General features: G+C 41.2%; 1 protein-coding gene across 14 annotated transcripts in view; it reads right to left on the bottom strand.

The window, feature by feature from the left end:
- Window positions 1–16892, bottom strand: part of FOXP1 (forkhead box P1) — a 616360-nt gene that overhangs the window by 146193 nt on the left and 453275 nt on the right. For 8 of the 14 annotated variants that reach the window (XM_053600806.1, XM_053600809.1, XM_053600807.1 and 5 more), the window contains one exon: window positions 5271–5375. In XM_053600806.1, coding sequence (XP_053456781.1) covers window positions 5271–5375 — 105 coding nt within the window. The remainder of the gene's footprint in view (window positions 1–5270; window positions 5376–16892) is intronic. The other 6 variants (XM_053600815.1, XM_053600814.1, XM_053600817.1 and 3 more) reach the window with 1 other exon arrangement.

Genomic DNA, 16892 nt, shown 5'->3' with positions numbered 1-16892 from the left:
CTCCATGGCATACTGGTTAAGTGTGGTTCTACGAAATCTGACTTCCTATCCTGGTGCTGTCACCATTAGTATGTTCTGTGGCAAGTCACTTAACCTCTCTAAGTTTCAATTTTCCTCATCCACAACATGGTCTGAGGATAGTACCGACAGTACTGAGAAGCTCTGGGACTGGCCCACGTTCAGCACTGACTAAACATTCATCATCTAGCAGACTTGCCATGTGGTGACAAAGGCATGATCACATAGAAAACATCAGCATCATACTTGCATTTTAATGCTTAGATACATGTAAGTAAGTAATGCAATAATTAAATATCCAAACTGGGATTTTTTTTTTTTTTTTTTAAATAGAGACAGACTCTTGCTATGTTCCCAGGTTAGCCTTGAACTCCTGAGTTCAGCTGAAGGCTTCAGAGTAGCTAGGACTACAGGTACACATGCCACCATGCCCAGCTCAAACTGAGATACTTTAGAGAGTGAAAATTATTAATAAGCATACCCAGTCAACAGCCAAGAACTGAGGCTGACTCCTGACGGACTGGGACACAGGGTACCCTACAGATAGCTGAAGTTGAAATATCAAAAATGAGCTAACCCATTATATTATCACTCCTGTAAGAATTGTGGAGGCAAGGACAAAACATACCATTTTTAGAAAAAAAAAAAAAATCTTTAAGCAGGAGAATAAACCTGAGCCAGATGAACTTCGAGTTCATGAACCCCCTAAAACTGGAAGCAAAATTCTGTGTGTATGTGCAATTCTCCAACTACAGGTCACTGTTTCTATCATGTTTTTTTAATGGCAAAAAATCTGAAAGAATAAATAACCATTTCTAAAGGATCATCTCTATTTTAGTGTTCCGTATCAAGACTTATTTTTAGGGTTCTGAGATACTCTTAAGTCACATGATGGATATAACAGTGACATCTTAAAAGGTATCAACATTTCAGTACTTCATATCAACTGAAAATGCTAAGGGTGCCAATTTTAGACAATGTTAATACTAGAAATTTAATAAAAATAATTAGGCCCTCTTTCCTGAATTATCCACCTTACTGATTCAGTGCATAGAGATATTTTTAAGGGCCAGTATTTCAAAACCATTCCATTTCACTATCTACGATATAAAAATTGTAGTTTCCTTTAAAGGTTTCCTCTTACCAATTTATTCTTCAGTGAATAACATGGAAATGATACAAGGTACTAAGATTATACGTGGCATTAATGCAAAGCAAAAATACTGCCTAAAGCATGTTTTATATAACTGCAAATAAAATTGCTAAAAAACACCTGCTGAATCTTGTATTTTAATCACCTCCACTTAAAGCAGGAGTCCTCATTATAATTCTGAGCTTCCAAGTGGACTAAAAGGCTGGCCTTCTAGTGGGTTTCACATCCTCCCTTCAGGTGCAAAGGTCCCCTGAGAAGGGTGCTTATGCATGACATAACCTTGGAAGGAAGAGGATAGGCAGGAGGGAAAACTATCAGATGACTGACTTCAAGTTCAAATTCTTTATAGATGGCCTGAAACTGTGGTCAGCTTTCCACTGTAAGCAACACACAAGGTTTACTTTCTTTCCTAACTTTAATGCTGCCAGAATACACATGTACTTTTACTTTCTTAGGAGAAAATGTGTCATTTGATTTCCTTCCAGTTTACATACTTGTGCCAACAACTAAAATGCTTAAAGAACCGAAATGAATTACTACCCAGAAACGGTGGTCAAAGATCCAAAATTTGATCAATAAAATTGCTCATCTACTTACAAATTAATGTTCAGCCAGTAAAGTTACCCATTTTTGAGGTTATGAGTACACCTGCACTGCTAAGCATTTATTTCACTTGTTTAAGCAATCTACAGAAGTACATAAATATTTATAGAACGAAGTCCACTATTTTTACTCACCTATAATTTTTCTTTCTGCAGTTAAATCTTTTACAACTCATAAGCCTCCTGAAGGCAAGGTCTGTAGCTTCGACGGTTCTGTGTCCTACGAACACCAGCAAGATGGCCAGTGCGTTGTGGACTTCTTTGGAAATCTTCACAAAACTGCACTTAATTAATTCATATCATTCTGATTCGGAATTGATGGTGGGGGCAAATTTCAATTTTCATTTTTATCATCCATAAAAAAATTCACAAAGCAAATTAATAGTCCGAAGTAAAAAGATAGGATACTAAGTAGAATAATTTTCAAGAGCTTGGGAAGCAGTATCTCTACCCAATTAATGCCTTCATTAATAAATTACATAAGCCAAAAATGTGGCCAGCTCGGACTTGGTTCTGTATGTGTATCTGCCCCCAAAAGCCTCCTGCCTCTCTTATTTACTCTCATCTCCCTGAAATTAGTCCAAATTGGTAATGTTTGACTACATTTTATGATCTCTATCGAGTAACCACTTATAGCCTCCTCTAACTTTCCATTTTCTTTTGTTTGTATCATCAGCCTGTGAAACCAGAGAGTGCTGCCAAGCACAGAGCAGGGAAGTGTGAGATATGCTTAAAATATGAGTCACAGTATATTTGGGGATTTGGGTTTCTTTCTTTCTTTTTTTTTTTCCTCAAGCTATCAGCAGATCAAATCCTTCTTCCCTGTCAAGCCTTCCTCTATGCAGAAGATCTGAAATTTGCTAAAATAGGTCTCTCAGTGTAGTTATGAAGGGTAAGAAGATCAGAGATGAGCACTGTTGAGATTTGCTGTAGGATTTCCCTTTCATTTCAGAGCCACTCCGGCTGAGATGCCTCAGCGAGGACACGGAATGGCAAGATATATTTAAATATGAAAGTTATTCCTTCCGTGAATCTCCAAGTTTAGATACGTATTTTTATAATGAGGTAATATACCATGTGGCCTAGGATAGTAATTTCTCCTCTCTGTTTGTGGAAGGCCAGCCAACCTAATAAAGCTTAGTGCATTTGCATAACCCTACCCAAGCAGCTGAGGAGACATTCAGCCACATTCAACCAACCCTTTTTCTTTTCCCCAGCCTGATTCTTAAAAGCTGGTCTAAAATCTCTGCTTGTCAACTCCTCCACTTGGGGGGAGGGGGTCGAAAAAAACTCGAAGACATCTTCTTTAGCAAAACCAGCGTTCAAGATCACCCTCGTCCCCCACTTTTTATACAGACTGAAGTGCTCAGCAGAATGTGTTAGGTTGGTTTTGACACTGTCCTTGCCAAGAAAAACGAAGCCCTCCCTCTGTATCATACTCTCCTGCACGGTGGCTAAAAACCTCCTAACAGGCAAGAAGAAAAAGAGGCCTCAAAAGGAAATCCCCTGAAACTTTACTTCTTATATTTAGCCCCAAAGGAACTTCGTTCATCTTGGAAGAGAAGTTACCTAAAAATGCCATATGTTTTAAAAAAGCTAGTATGAAGGAAAATAAGTCTACTATAAAAAAATCACAAATGATATTCAATACTGAAGAGCAGTGTGATCAGACAGATTGTGTGTGTGTTTTATTATCTCTTACCAAAGCTTTACTATGTGTAAGCTTTTCCCCCCAATAATATATTTTCATTTTTCCAATGCACTTGAGGTCTGATAAACTCAAGAGGACTCACAATATTTTTAAGGCTGCGAGAACTCCAAGAGGGAGGCAAAGAAGAATGGACAGTCATTTGAATCACTGAGTGACAGGCTGGGCTAGTTCCCTGTATACATTAATAAATTAGAATTTTAATTGTGTCTCTGTCTGCAGGAGCTGCCCCAGTACTTTAATATGTACCAACAATTGGCTATGTTATGGAATCTGCAATGTGGCCTCTGCTGCTGACCTCTGAAACACAATTCCCAGTCTGACTACGGAAACTGTTCAGTTTGATCCTTTCAACTTATTTGAATCCTGACAAATAAGCTCACAGCTGAAAGGTCAACACAGTCATATTTCATCCTCCGGAGCTGTTCTTAAGACATCTGCACAACAAAGCACTCCTTACAGCACCTGACACAGGCTCTTGATGGCACCGTGCCTCATTAAAAATGTCCCCTGCATGCACACACATTAAAAGGCACACAGACTGGTGATGGTTTACCAAATAACTGTTTTTGGAAGTGTTAGTAAACAACGCACATTGCCATTCAACCTTTCCATTAAATTGTCACTACAGTGCTCAAATGTCCCTAGAGAGGGACAGTTTCCCAAGTACATGTAGAAGTTACTAGAACTTGTTGGCCAAGGTCAGTTTGGTCTTTGCAGGATAACTTGAGAACTGGCAGTGGTTCACCCTGACCTGTGGAAAGCTAACACAAGCTAGAATTTAGATTGAACTGGGGATCACATTAACCGGCACCAAGTTATACAAGATGCAATTCATCAGCTACCACTTACGGATTCTGTTCCCAAATTCCTGATGTAAGAAACTCTTCGTTAGCCTTCCAGGCTGGGGATGCCCACCCTGAAAGTAGTTTGAGCCCCATCGAGGACCTTCAAGTGCCCTATGTTGGATGTGAGCATGAAAACCCTGATTCAAGTTTCTCTGAATCTCTATTACAATTTTCTACTTCAATCCAAAAATCTAAGTAAGATTTTTATAAACTCCTTGCCTTCAAGGTGTCTTAAATGAGTAGTTGCTAAAAAATATTTTTTGGGGTATGTTTCCATAAAAATGTTTCACCATTTCTTATTAATAATCCAGAAACATCCTGAACATACCCAGTGAAGAATATATATTAATACTCATTACAAGGTATACTGTTAAAAAGTACCAAACCCTCCTCAGGCCCAGTAATAGTTGGTGACACTGTGGACACTTTGGGATGAATCATTCTATCTTGTCCCCTGTGCACTGGAGAAGGTTAGGCACATTCCCCGGCCTGTACCTTCTAGCTGTCAGTAGCTCCTCTTTCCCCTTACATGTGACACCCAAAAATGTCTCCAGACATTGCTCATTGTCTCCTGGGGGCAGGGGTGTGTGCAATATCACCCCTACTGATAACTAGTCACTGAAGTGTGTTTATTTCTGGGCCCAACATGAAAGAATAGGAGGACAATTCTGAGCATTGTGAACTTTTTCTCACTGGTAACCTACCTCGCCTCTTAGTCCAACACCTCCATCTCCTCACCTTCCTATTATACTGAATAATGTAACTATGGGTCAAAACTCATTTCCCCCCCAAATGTCATACTCTTCAAGTAAAGTAAAAATACCACCTTCTGCAGAACATCTTACAGGATTTGCAGTTTTCAACATATTCCGCTCCTAAGTTGCTCATCGGCTATTCCAAAGGCTATAATGTCATTAAAAAAGAAAAAGAAGAATTGCTACCTGAAGAGCTGGTTGTTTGTCATTCCTCTTGGGAGACTTCAACCCAGTAACTTGCTGCTGCTGTTGCTGCTGAAGAAGCAGCTGTCTTGCCACCTGCAGAGCCTGGAAAGGAAGACAGAAGAAACCATCTGCGTTACTCACAGGTTCAGGAGACCCTTAGTAAAAGGATTCGGGAAGTACACTTTGGGACTGGGTCCTGATCTCCCTGTTACCAGGCAAATGAAACAGCGAACAAAAAGCTTTCCCCCAGTCGTTTGCATTGCCTTTGATTTGGCTAATTTCATCCACAGTTCCCAGGCACAGCAATTTAGCTGAGCAGACACTTGATCCCTACCAAAAATCGGATCTAAAATTTGGGAGCATGGATGATTGAAACTTTGAGGAAGAATGATAGAGAGACCAGGAGGAACCCAGGCAAAAAACAGAACCAGGGAGACAACACAGGACACTGCCGCCCTCCGCATATTCTTGGGGGAACTTGGGAACTCAAGTTCAACACATGGATTAGGTTATTTGGGAAGAAGATCAAAACAGATGAGACACACAGAGGATGACCCTGATGGAACTGATAAGAGAAAAATGGCAAATCTGACCTCTGGTCATCTCAAAGGGGACACTGTGCACCTGTGAACAAAACTAGTTATGCTTACTACAAACGCTCCCTCTAGCTTATAATATGGATGGTTTTTCCTTTAAAAAATTAGGTAGGCAGAAGGCCTCCCTGGGACAAGGACCATTTTTCCTTTTAAAAATGCAATGAAGGTGCATTTTTACTTTACCTGCAGAGTATGAGGGTAAAAAAAAAGGTAAAACAAAAAAGAAAACAGGAGAATTCTTCAAAAAGTTGAACATAGTGACTGAGGAATCAAAGTTCAAGCAGGCCCAAACCTATAATCTCAGCACTTTGGGAGGCCAAGGCAGGAGGATCACTTCAGTTCAAGACTAGCCTGGGCAACACAATGAGACTTTGTCTCTACAAAAAATAAAAATAATTAGCTGGGTGTGGTGGTGCACAACTGTAGTCTCAGCTAGTTGGGAGGCTGAGGAGGGAGGATTGCTTGAACCTAAGAATTCAAGGTTGTAATGAGCTATGATCATTCCACTGAACTCAAGACTAGTTGATAGAGTGAAATCTTATCTATTGAAAAAAAAAATTAGTCTAGGTGCAATATAATCCTAGCACCCTGGGAGGCCAAGGCAGGTGGATTGTCTGAACTCAGGAGTTTGAGCCAGCCTGAGCAAGAGTGAGACCCCATCTCTACTAAAAATAGAAAAAGTAGCTGGGCATTGCGGTGGGAGCCTGTGGTCTCAGCTACCCTGAAGGCTAATGCAGGAGGATCACATGAACTCAGGAGTCTGAGGTTGCTGTGAGCTATGATGTCATAGCACTCTAGCCTGGGATAACAGAGTACGATTCTGTCTAAAAAAAAAAAATAATAATAATAATAACATAAATAAATAAGCAATGACTTATTGCTTAAGTTAACGTGAATAAGAGAAAACAGTGTCATCAATAAACCCTTATGAGGACATCACTGTCAAAGATTTAAGAACAGGAATAGCTACACACACCTTTCCAAAGAGGGCAGCAGGATCAACAAGAGATCACTGACATTTGTAGATACTGAGTTAAAAAAAATAATCACATGGAAGTGAAGTTTCTTGGGTCCATTCAGCTGAGAATCAAGAATGTACACATGGAAGGGATGTTAAGAATGATCGTTAAATGATGTACTTTGAGTTTAGAGACAAAATGGTATTTCTTTGGGATTATGTCAATAATAATTTCTATTCAGTAACTAGATTATTTGTGCATAGAAAAATAGGTACACAAAGATCACAGATGTGGTCAAATCATCAAAAGGACCTGATACTCTGACACTGTGGGGGCTGTGTCCATCACTCTTCTAATTAAAGAAAAAAAAGGAAAGATACTATGGGTACTATAGTCTTAAAGAATCAGCATAATGGACTTAGGATGGTAGTATGTTCCTTACAGAGAAACACTATTTATTGAAGAAAATAATGCCTATATTTGTGAGAAAATTCATAGTGACAATGACAGAATGGGGGAAAGATATGAGGGCCTGGGGGTTCCTGTGCATTGAACTCAAGGAAAACACAATGATCCGGAGGACTGCAGCTCAGGACAGACACCTAAAAAAGTAGACTCTGACACAGTCGTACTTCTCCTGAAGGACAAGCTCACTGAACTGGGCTCATAACTACATGGTTGTAACAGACGACATGTTTAAGACGCTTTCTAAGGTTGAGTGGTGCCTTTGTGTTTAGTAGACACAATGGAAGGCAAAGAAACAGAAGCCCAGATAAACAGACGGCAGAGGAACAGTCTGGGACAAGTGGAACCCTTCCATCCCACCTCCCTACAGCAGCCCTCTCGTCCCAGGGAGGCCTTCTGCCCACTGAACTCACCACGACCAGCCCTTGAGATGCTATGCTCAGGCTATTTCATCTGTGAAGGGAGAGACATGTTCGAGAAAGCCTGCCTGGAAGAGTCTTGAGAAAAGAGGCTGTCTGAGAGGGCGTCTGGAAGCCAAGACGCCTGGAGGGTTGCCTGCGACTCCAGCCTGCCGTCTCAGCGGAGGAGCCACCATCGCTGGACTCTGGGTTTCCTCGTCTCCTTGGAGACGCTCAGTACATGCGTAGGTGTGAAAGTGGGCAGAGTGAAGATTTCATTTATATCATATAAGAAAAATAGTCCCCTCTGCAAGGTGCCTGCAAGGAGCAAAAGCCTCTCCTCCTACTATATATGTTCCCTTAGCTATTTCACATGAAGGTTTTACGGCTTTTTAATGTAGGAAAGGGAACTGTTATATATTTTAAGTGCTACCGTCAGAGTTCCCAGAGTAATAGACTGATCAGCCAAGAAGAGTCTGGCTGCTCTCTGGAAAGGCACACAGAGGGCCTGCAAGAAAGATGATGGGCAAGAGGGGAAAGGTTATATAGGTTAACACTAAAACAGAACGAGCCTCAAAAAGCTAAGTAATGGAGACTCCAAGTTAACTTCACCAAATACTGGGAGAAACATATCTTCAATTTTTAAATAACCGAGTCCCAGAAGTCAACTCACTTCAGCCAAGATATTAAGTGTCTTCAAGAAAAAACAATCACAAATACACATAACTATTCTTATAAGAGCCTGTTCTCATAAATGTACAGACGCAAAAGAAAGCGAACTCAAGCCTAAGTTTTCACCCAATGTCTACTGGCTCTGTACAATGATTATACATTTCAAAATTAGCTACTGGAATCCTCGGACTTATTTTGCTGGTTTGAAAGCGGGTGGGGGGGGAGTCATTTACACGTATAACATCCTTTTCAGACTCAGCACAGAGTGCATGAACTTAACATAATCACATAACAAACCTCAGCTACTTCACGTCATTTCATACAGAGCCCCATGAAAGACAATAATCAAAGACAGAAGCACAGGGGGAAAAGGTTTAGAAACGTCTATGAACCCAAGGGAAATTTTAGTCACCTACTGAGTGGAGAAAACCACAAGATAAAGATGTGCAAATGAGCTCCCAAATTTCAGCCCCAGATGAATATACATAACTTCATGTATTTGGGAAAGACAGACAACACCAGGACAGAATGCTTCATTTTGAGAAGAACTGTTGTTATTACCCCACAATAGCTCCTTGGTCTAATCATGGGTATGCTACAAAGTTGGAGAAAGTATTACCTACCCCCAAATAAAATTAAAATTAATTTTAAAATCGCTGTAGGTCTTAGCAAGCATTTTAAAACCTAATTGAGTATAACTTCTTACCATGCTTTGAAATCAACCCCTAAAGGCTGTTTTGTTTTTGTTTTCTAATTTCCATGATCTATAAATCACAATCATCTACATTTTAAATTATCACAGGCAAAAGAGACAATAAATCCTTAGTGAATAAGATCATATACTTGGGCATTAAAATATGCATCTGTGATATCTCCCATTTGTAGAAAGTCGAAAATGCTTATTATCATGTTCATTGTTGATCAGTGGAAAATCTGGAATGACTGATGAGATCCCCCATTGGAAACTGCACCAGAGACTAACGTTGACTGTGCTTCCCAGACACGATGACTTTGACAGCCATTTTTGCCTGTTAAGTGCATCAAAACCAGATTAAAGTCCTCATCTCAGACTCTGCTGCCTAAACCTTAGAGATTATCTTTATTTCAATACAACTGAGGAGTGAGAATGGACTCTTCTTATTTTCATATCACTATCTCAATCACAATTAGAGAAAGGTCTCCTAGGATACACCGTTTGAAGATGAAATTAGATCCTTTGGATCTAATAAAGAGGTGTGTAGATCATGTGTTTGTGTATGTTTGACAGCGGGAGATGGAGAGGAGGAGGGGAAAGAACGAGGAAACAGTAGAAAGACAGAGAGGGAAAGGATACGAAGAAATGAAGAATTTCTCTTTTAAGAGCCAAGGATCAAGTCTGACTCAAGTCCCAGATCAATGGCTAATGCAAATAACATTAAAGGTTCGATTCCATCTCTGGAGACCTTTTACTTTTGGTGGTGGTTCCTGGGCTGGGCTGAGTCAACACTTGCTTCATAACAGATGTGACAATTGTCTGGCACTGAATAACATGGGGCTGTATTTTAGTGCTAGGCTTGAGTTACAGTAAAGACACAGTTTGAGGATGTCACAGAGCAGAGGTGAACGATATAACCAGACACTCAGAGACCAGTTGCATGCACTCACATTTATTTTCCTCTGTAAGCTACCCCAGGAAAGCCCTACCTTTGTCTACAGATTGGCCTGTCTCCCAGAGATGTCCTGATCTGTACGAGGGGTTGGAATTGCCATATACCACAGTCCACTGCCGCCTCTGAGCACTTGAGAGACAGTCAGCAAGATTGGTGCCCGGTTGCCAGTTTTGTAGACCATGTTTTATGCTAACTGGGAACATGGGCATCTTTGACACACTTTCCATTCTATTGGTTCAAGATAGCTTCGTTCTCATCAGTACCTTCACATGCTTAGTAAATAAGTGCCATCTGTTATTTACAAATTATGTTTTACATAAGCGTGTTTACAACTCTTCAGCTATTTACATTTCAAGTTCATAGCAGGTGCGTGCATTTTAGGGGCTAGGTAATCCTATGTTTAGCATGTTTATGAAGGTAGCTGATGCTCAAAAACATGTCTACCGTATTTTAAGAAACATCATCAAGTTTATATAAAATATGATTTGGATATGCGTGTACACACACATAAAGCAAGCTGGTAGAAGTATAAAAAATATTTTTAAAACTTTATGAAGATGTTTTGCATAACACACTTTGTGACAAGGTCTGAGATAGGCACTAACACGTGGAGGATTTGAAAAAATAAGGACTAATTGGAAAGTTCTTGGTCAGGGGTCTATCACCTATTTTATATCATCTGTCATATATCAGCCCAGCAAATAAGAATGGTGTGGCATGTGAAAATTACACAGAATGCACATTTTGATACCCACCAATAAAGTTTTATTGGAACACAGGCAAGTCAGTGACTTCTATACAGTCTATATCTGCTTTTGTGCTACAGAACAAGAGTTAATACTTTACACAGAGACTGAGGGGCCCTTGAAACCTGACATATTTCCTTTGTTTTTTGTTTTTTTTTTTTGTAGAGACAGAGTCTCACCGTACGGCCCTCGGGTAGTGCCGTGGCGTCACACGGCTCATAGCAACCTCTAACTCCTGGGCTTACCCGATTCTCTTGCCTCAGCCTCCCGAGCAGCTGGGACTACAGGCGCCCGCCACAACGCCCAGCTATTTTTCTGTTGCAGTGTGGCTGGGGCTGGGTCCGAACCCGCCACCCTTGGCATATGGGGCCGGCGCCCTACTCACTGAGCCACAGGCGCCGCCCTTAAACCTGACATATTTCCTATCTGACTCTTTATAGGAAAAGTTTGCCACCACCTGTCTTAGATTGTTATCTGTGTTCTGAGATCCCCTAAAGATTCCACTGGGCTGAATTTTACATTATGCAAATAATATCTTTCAATCACTTCCCCAAATAATTTTAGAGTTTAGCTAAGAAGAACATTATTAATTAGCTGTTCTTACAGTTGAAATTTAATATTGAGTTTTCAGGAAAAACATTTATGTATTCCTCTATCTGGAACTTTGTAAAACTTGTTGCAAACTTGGCATCTTTGTTTCTTCTTAGAAGTAACTGATGGCAGCTCCATCAGTGCGAGACCGTGAGCACCCCCGAGTAAAGACAGCATGTGCCTCACTGGCCTGTCTGCCCTGAGAAACTGTCCCATTTCTAGCTTTAAAGGCTGGTCTGAGTCACTCATCCTTCCTCTAATTTCTTTCCTACACTATCCCCACCCCTCAAGATCAAACTGTTTCTCAGATAATTTCATGGACTAATCAACAGTCACTGTGCATATGGGGGTGGGAGGAAAAGCTAGTAAAATACACACACATATAGAGCATGGGAAGGTGAGGAGAAGTCATGTTCTCTCTTAATCCTCATGTTCTTCATACTCTTAAGTTCCTCTGGAGAGCCTTTTCCTCCTAAGCTAATTTGGTATCTTGGTTCAACCCAGGAACCAACTACCATTTTAACACAAGCCCTCATCACTTAACACAATCTGACAATCACTCTGTTCTAAGACACAGGACTGAATATGAAGGGAAAGTGCATCACCCCTTTGCTTTAAGCATAACAATCATTCTAGTGCAGCATACAAAGAAGTCTTTTGAGTCACTTTAAAAAAAAAAAAAAAGAAAAAGAAAGAGGCCAAGCACAGTGGCTCACACCTATCTGTAATCTTAGCACTCTGAGAGGCTGAGGTGGGGGGATTGCCTGAGCTTGCGTTCGAGTCTGAGACCAACCTGAGAAAGAGTGAGACCCCCATCTCTAAAAACAGCTGGTTCCAGCTACTCGGGAGGCTGAGGTAAGAGAATCGCTTGAGCCCAAGAGTTTGAGATTGCTGTGAGCTGTAACGCCACGGCACTCTATCAGGGACAACAAAGTGAGACCCTGTCTCAAAAAATAAATAATAAATAGAAAGAAAGAAAGAAAAATAAATGACAGTGGCTACAGAATCAACAAGCATTCCCAAGGAGCTGGTTCTCCAAACTGAATTTTTTTAAAAAATCATGATATTTTACAAATGGAGCCCTTGGTTATCACAAGACAATGGGAAGGTAAGAGACTCTAATGATGTAAGTGACTACATGCCCACGGAGAGATTCTAATTCTAATGGCCATGTAAATACTAGATACACAAGGAAAGAAATCACTACAACAGACCATCAAGTCTGTTCCTGGTGCCATAAGTAAAAAACAACAGGGGTAAAAACCATTCATCAGAGAGCCTGGAACCACCTCTTTGTACATGTCACTGCTTGGTCTATCTACTCTATGAGACTGCAACTGAGGGGGTGGACTCTGAACAGTCATTGGTAGTAAATTCACTTGACTCAAAGCCCCAGAAAGAAGCAGGCACAGCTGACAGCACAGCCTGACATCCGTTGGGATACTGGATTTGAATCAGTGACCCAGAAGGGAAAGATTCTAGGTGGCATCATGCATCCTCAGAGTTCTGACAGCTAGACAAAGGATCCTAGGCTTACCAAGCTTTCAATAACACTTCATATGTAGGTAGGGCATTTTGTGGAGATTTCTTAAAAGGTTCCACAGTCTTTGCAGGTTTATGAGACAGTATCAAAATAGGCATGGAGAAAAACTGGAGCAAACTCCACTCTTAAACCATGCTAACCTTGTGTGTTAAGTTCAGAAAGGACAGGAAATAAGAAAGTCAAAGTTCTCTGCTGTCATCACTGTCCTAACTGCAGAAGGAGACACATCATGGGGGTCATGGGTGGTGCCATCCCTGTGTGTGGGGATGGAGCAGAGATAAGGCCACAGCAAAGTGTTCCCTCCAGTACACGGATCACACATCCCACACCAGCCTGCATTTCTTTTCTGTATTTATTTCCAACACTAAATTTCACAGATACACTCAGACATGATTTTATATTCTTTAAGCAGTGGGTCCTTCGACCTTTCTGGCACCAGGGACCAATTTCATGGAAGATAATTTGTCCAGAGACTGGGACAGGGGATGAAATTTAAGCACATTTCATCTCCACCTCAGATTATCAGGCCTTGCCTTCTCTTAGGGAGAGAACAATCTAGATCCCTCACGTGTGCTGTTCATGCTCCTATGAGAATTGAATGGTGTGGAGGTGGCGTTCAGGTGGTGATGTCAGTGTGGGGAGCAGCTGCAAATACAGACGAAGCGTCACCTGCCCGCAGCTCACCTGCTGTGCCACCCCGTTCCTAGAAGGCCAAGGACTGGTTCTGGTAATGCATGCGGGAGGGTTATCACTGCAATGATACCTATTATATATGTTCCTTGTTCTTTTTTACTTTAGAATTTAACCCATACCAGAAAAATAGGAGCATACATAGTTAGCCCGGGAGTTATGTTTTCTTTGTTTAAGGTCAGCAGTTTATTTGTTAGAGTATCTATTCTTAGGAAAGGAAAGACAGTGTTTGCTTTTGGCCAGATGCAGGGGTTCACACCTGTAATTCTAGTGCTCTAGGAGCCCGAGGCAGGTGGATTGCTTGAGCTCAAGAGCTCGAGATCAGCCTGAGTAAAGCGAGACCCATCTCTACTCACAAGGGAAAAACTAGCCACGTGTAGTGGTGGGCGCCTATAGCTCCAGCTACTTGGGAGGCTGGGACAAGAGAATCATTTAAGCTGGAGAGTTTGAAATTGCTGTGAGCTGTGATGTCATGGCACTCTACCAAGGAAACAGAGTGAGACTCTGTCTCAAAAACAAAGAAACAAACAAAAAAAACCACATAGGCTCAGCACCTATGGCACAGTGATTACAGCGCCAGCCACATACACTGAGGCTGCTGGGTTTGAACCTGGCCCAGGCCAGATAAACAACAATGACAAATGCAGCAACAACCAAAACATAGCTGGGCGTTGTAGTGGGTACCTGAAGTCCCAGCTAGTTGGGAGGTTGAGGCAAGAGAATTGCTTAAGCCCAAAGGTTTGAAGCTGCTGTGAGCTGTGACACCACGGCACTCTACCAAAGGTGACAAAGTGAGACTCTGTCTCAAAAAAAAGTAAAAAAAAAAAAAAACCATAAAAAGCAATATTTGCTTTTTCTTTTATTTTGTTGAATAAGTGGGATGGGGGAGAACAGAATTGTGCAACAGAGTTCATACATCACATCATGATGTGCCAGTGTTAAAGCTATGGGCTAAAAGGCCATCCCAGGCAGTGACGATATTGAGAAGTGACCCAGAGATACCGGAAGGCCCTAGACCTTCTGGTCTAGGCACTGCTACATGCCCTGCCTCCCAAGGACACCTAGGAAACGGAAGGGGTTCAGCAAACCCTGTATTCACTTGCAATTATGAGTAGCCACTTTTATTTAAAAGGTACTTAGAAGACACTTCCCACCCAAGAAGGTAAGAGATAAAAATTTTCATGAGACAAAAAAGGGGGGGGGGCGGATCTGTGATCCTCTTGCAAAACCAGGTAAAGTAAGTTTAATGGCTATAAACAGTCAGGAAGTCTGTTTGAAGTCCCTTAGAAGAGGGAGAGAGGAAAAAAAACAAAACAAAACCATCATACTCCTACTTCTATTAACACAGGGCCCTATAACCACCTTGTTGAAGCACTGGCTGGCTGCTCCTTTCTGGAGCCAGTGCCAGACTCTGAATCACCACCACTGAGTCTCCAGCACCTGAGTTGTCTTTGGAGGAATTCCATTCAAGCACTGCCCAAGCCTGAGCCTGTTTAGCTCAGGAGAGTTGACAAGATCACAGCCTGGGATGCTATGATTGTAAGCAACATTAGCATTGCAGTGAAGTAAAACAGAGTGAAGTTTATCAGAAAATGTCTAAAATGTTAAGTTGGATAGTGCATCAAACTCTCGTTTCCCCTTGGTTAAGACTAGATTATGTTTAAAAATAAATAAGTCCACCCCAGTCCTTCTCTGTGTCCCTGAGGGTTAAAAAAATGGGGCTCAGACATGAGGAGAAATAAATCAAAGGGTTCTATTAACTCATTGTATTAACCCACTGTTTTCTGCTATTGCCTTTTATGAGGGTGCAGCCCGGCAACTCTCATTATGAATAATTCAGATTCACACTTTTTTGTGCCTTGGAATGAGACTTGCTAATTTTGAAGCTTGTGGAAGATCTGCCTAGAATTATGCTAAAAATAATGGAGGCTTTTCCATGATTTTACTAGTAACACTGAACCTATTCCCATTCAAACAAATATGATGTTGTATTCCTTTTATTCTTGTAATATAAGTCACACATACTCAGACTCAGGATGCCCTAAGAAGCAATTCGCACCTATAAATGTTTTGCTTCCCAAAGTACCTTCGTTCTCTTGCCTGAATTTTAGGCAAAGATGCAAAGAGTGAAAATGACTTTGAGGCAACATTCCAGCAGAGATAGAATACAAAAGAAATGGGAAGACAGAAAAGGCTCAAACAAAAATAAAAATCCAAAAAGTCAATCAACTCACCCTTGGCCAAATATTAGATGGGGGTGGGGGTGGGGGGTGGGGAGGGTGGAATCATAATATTCTTTAATAATTTACACTTCTTAAAGCAGTTTACTGCAAATAGCAAAAGATTATACCTGAGTAAAAATTTAAGAAATAAGGAGCATATAGAAACACTGGGGATCAATAAATTGTGGTATATGTACACCATGGAATACTATGCAGCCTTAAAGACAGATGGAAACCTTACCTCTTTCATGTTTACATGGATGGAGCTGGAACATATTCTTCTTAGTAAAGTGTGTCAAGAATGGAAGAAAAAGTACCCAATGTACTCACCCTTATTATGAAACTAATCTAGGACCTTCACATGAAAGCTATAACCCAGTTACAACCTAAGAATAGGGAGAAGGGGGAAAGGGAGGGGAGGGAGAGGGGAAGTAGGTGGAGGGAGGGGGATTAATGGGATTACACCTGTGGTGCATTTTACAAGGGTATATGTAAATCTTAGTAAATGTGGAATGTAAAGGTCTTAGCAAAATAACTAAGAAAATGCCAGGAAGGCTATGTTAACTAGTGTGATGAAAATGTGTCAAACGGTCTATGAACCAAGCGTATGGTGCCCCATGATCATACTAATGTACGCAGCTATGATTTAATTAAAAAGAAAGAAAAGAAAAGAAACACTGGGACAAATGTAGCATAATAACCTCCTTGCGTGAAAGATCCTAAATTAAAAACCACGCATAGGCTCGGCGCCTGTAGCTCAGTGGATAAGGCACCAGCTACATACATCTGGGCTGGCAGGTTCGAACCCAGCCTGGGCCTGCTAAATAACAACGGCCACGGAAAAAACAAAAACAAAAACAAAAACAGCCAGGTGTTGTGGCGGGCACCTGTAGTCCCAGCTACGTGGGAGGCTAAGGCAAGAGAATCGCGTATGTCCAAGAGCTTGAGGTTGCTGTGAGCTGTGATGCCACAGCACTCTACTGAGTGTGACATAGTAACACTCTGTCTCAAAAAATACATAAATAAATAAAAAATGAAAACCACATGTGGAGTTGCTTACCGCGTGCCAGGCACTGTGCTAGCTAATTACT

This window comes from Nycticebus coucang, chromosome 8 (genome assembly GCF_027406575.1).
Source record: "Nycticebus coucang isolate mNycCou1 chromosome 8, mNycCou1.pri, whole genome shotgun sequence".
Taxonomy (NCBI): Eukaryota; Metazoa; Chordata; class Mammalia; order Primates; family Lorisidae; genus Nycticebus; species Nycticebus coucang.
This window is presented reverse-complemented; position numbering and strand designations above follow the sequence as displayed.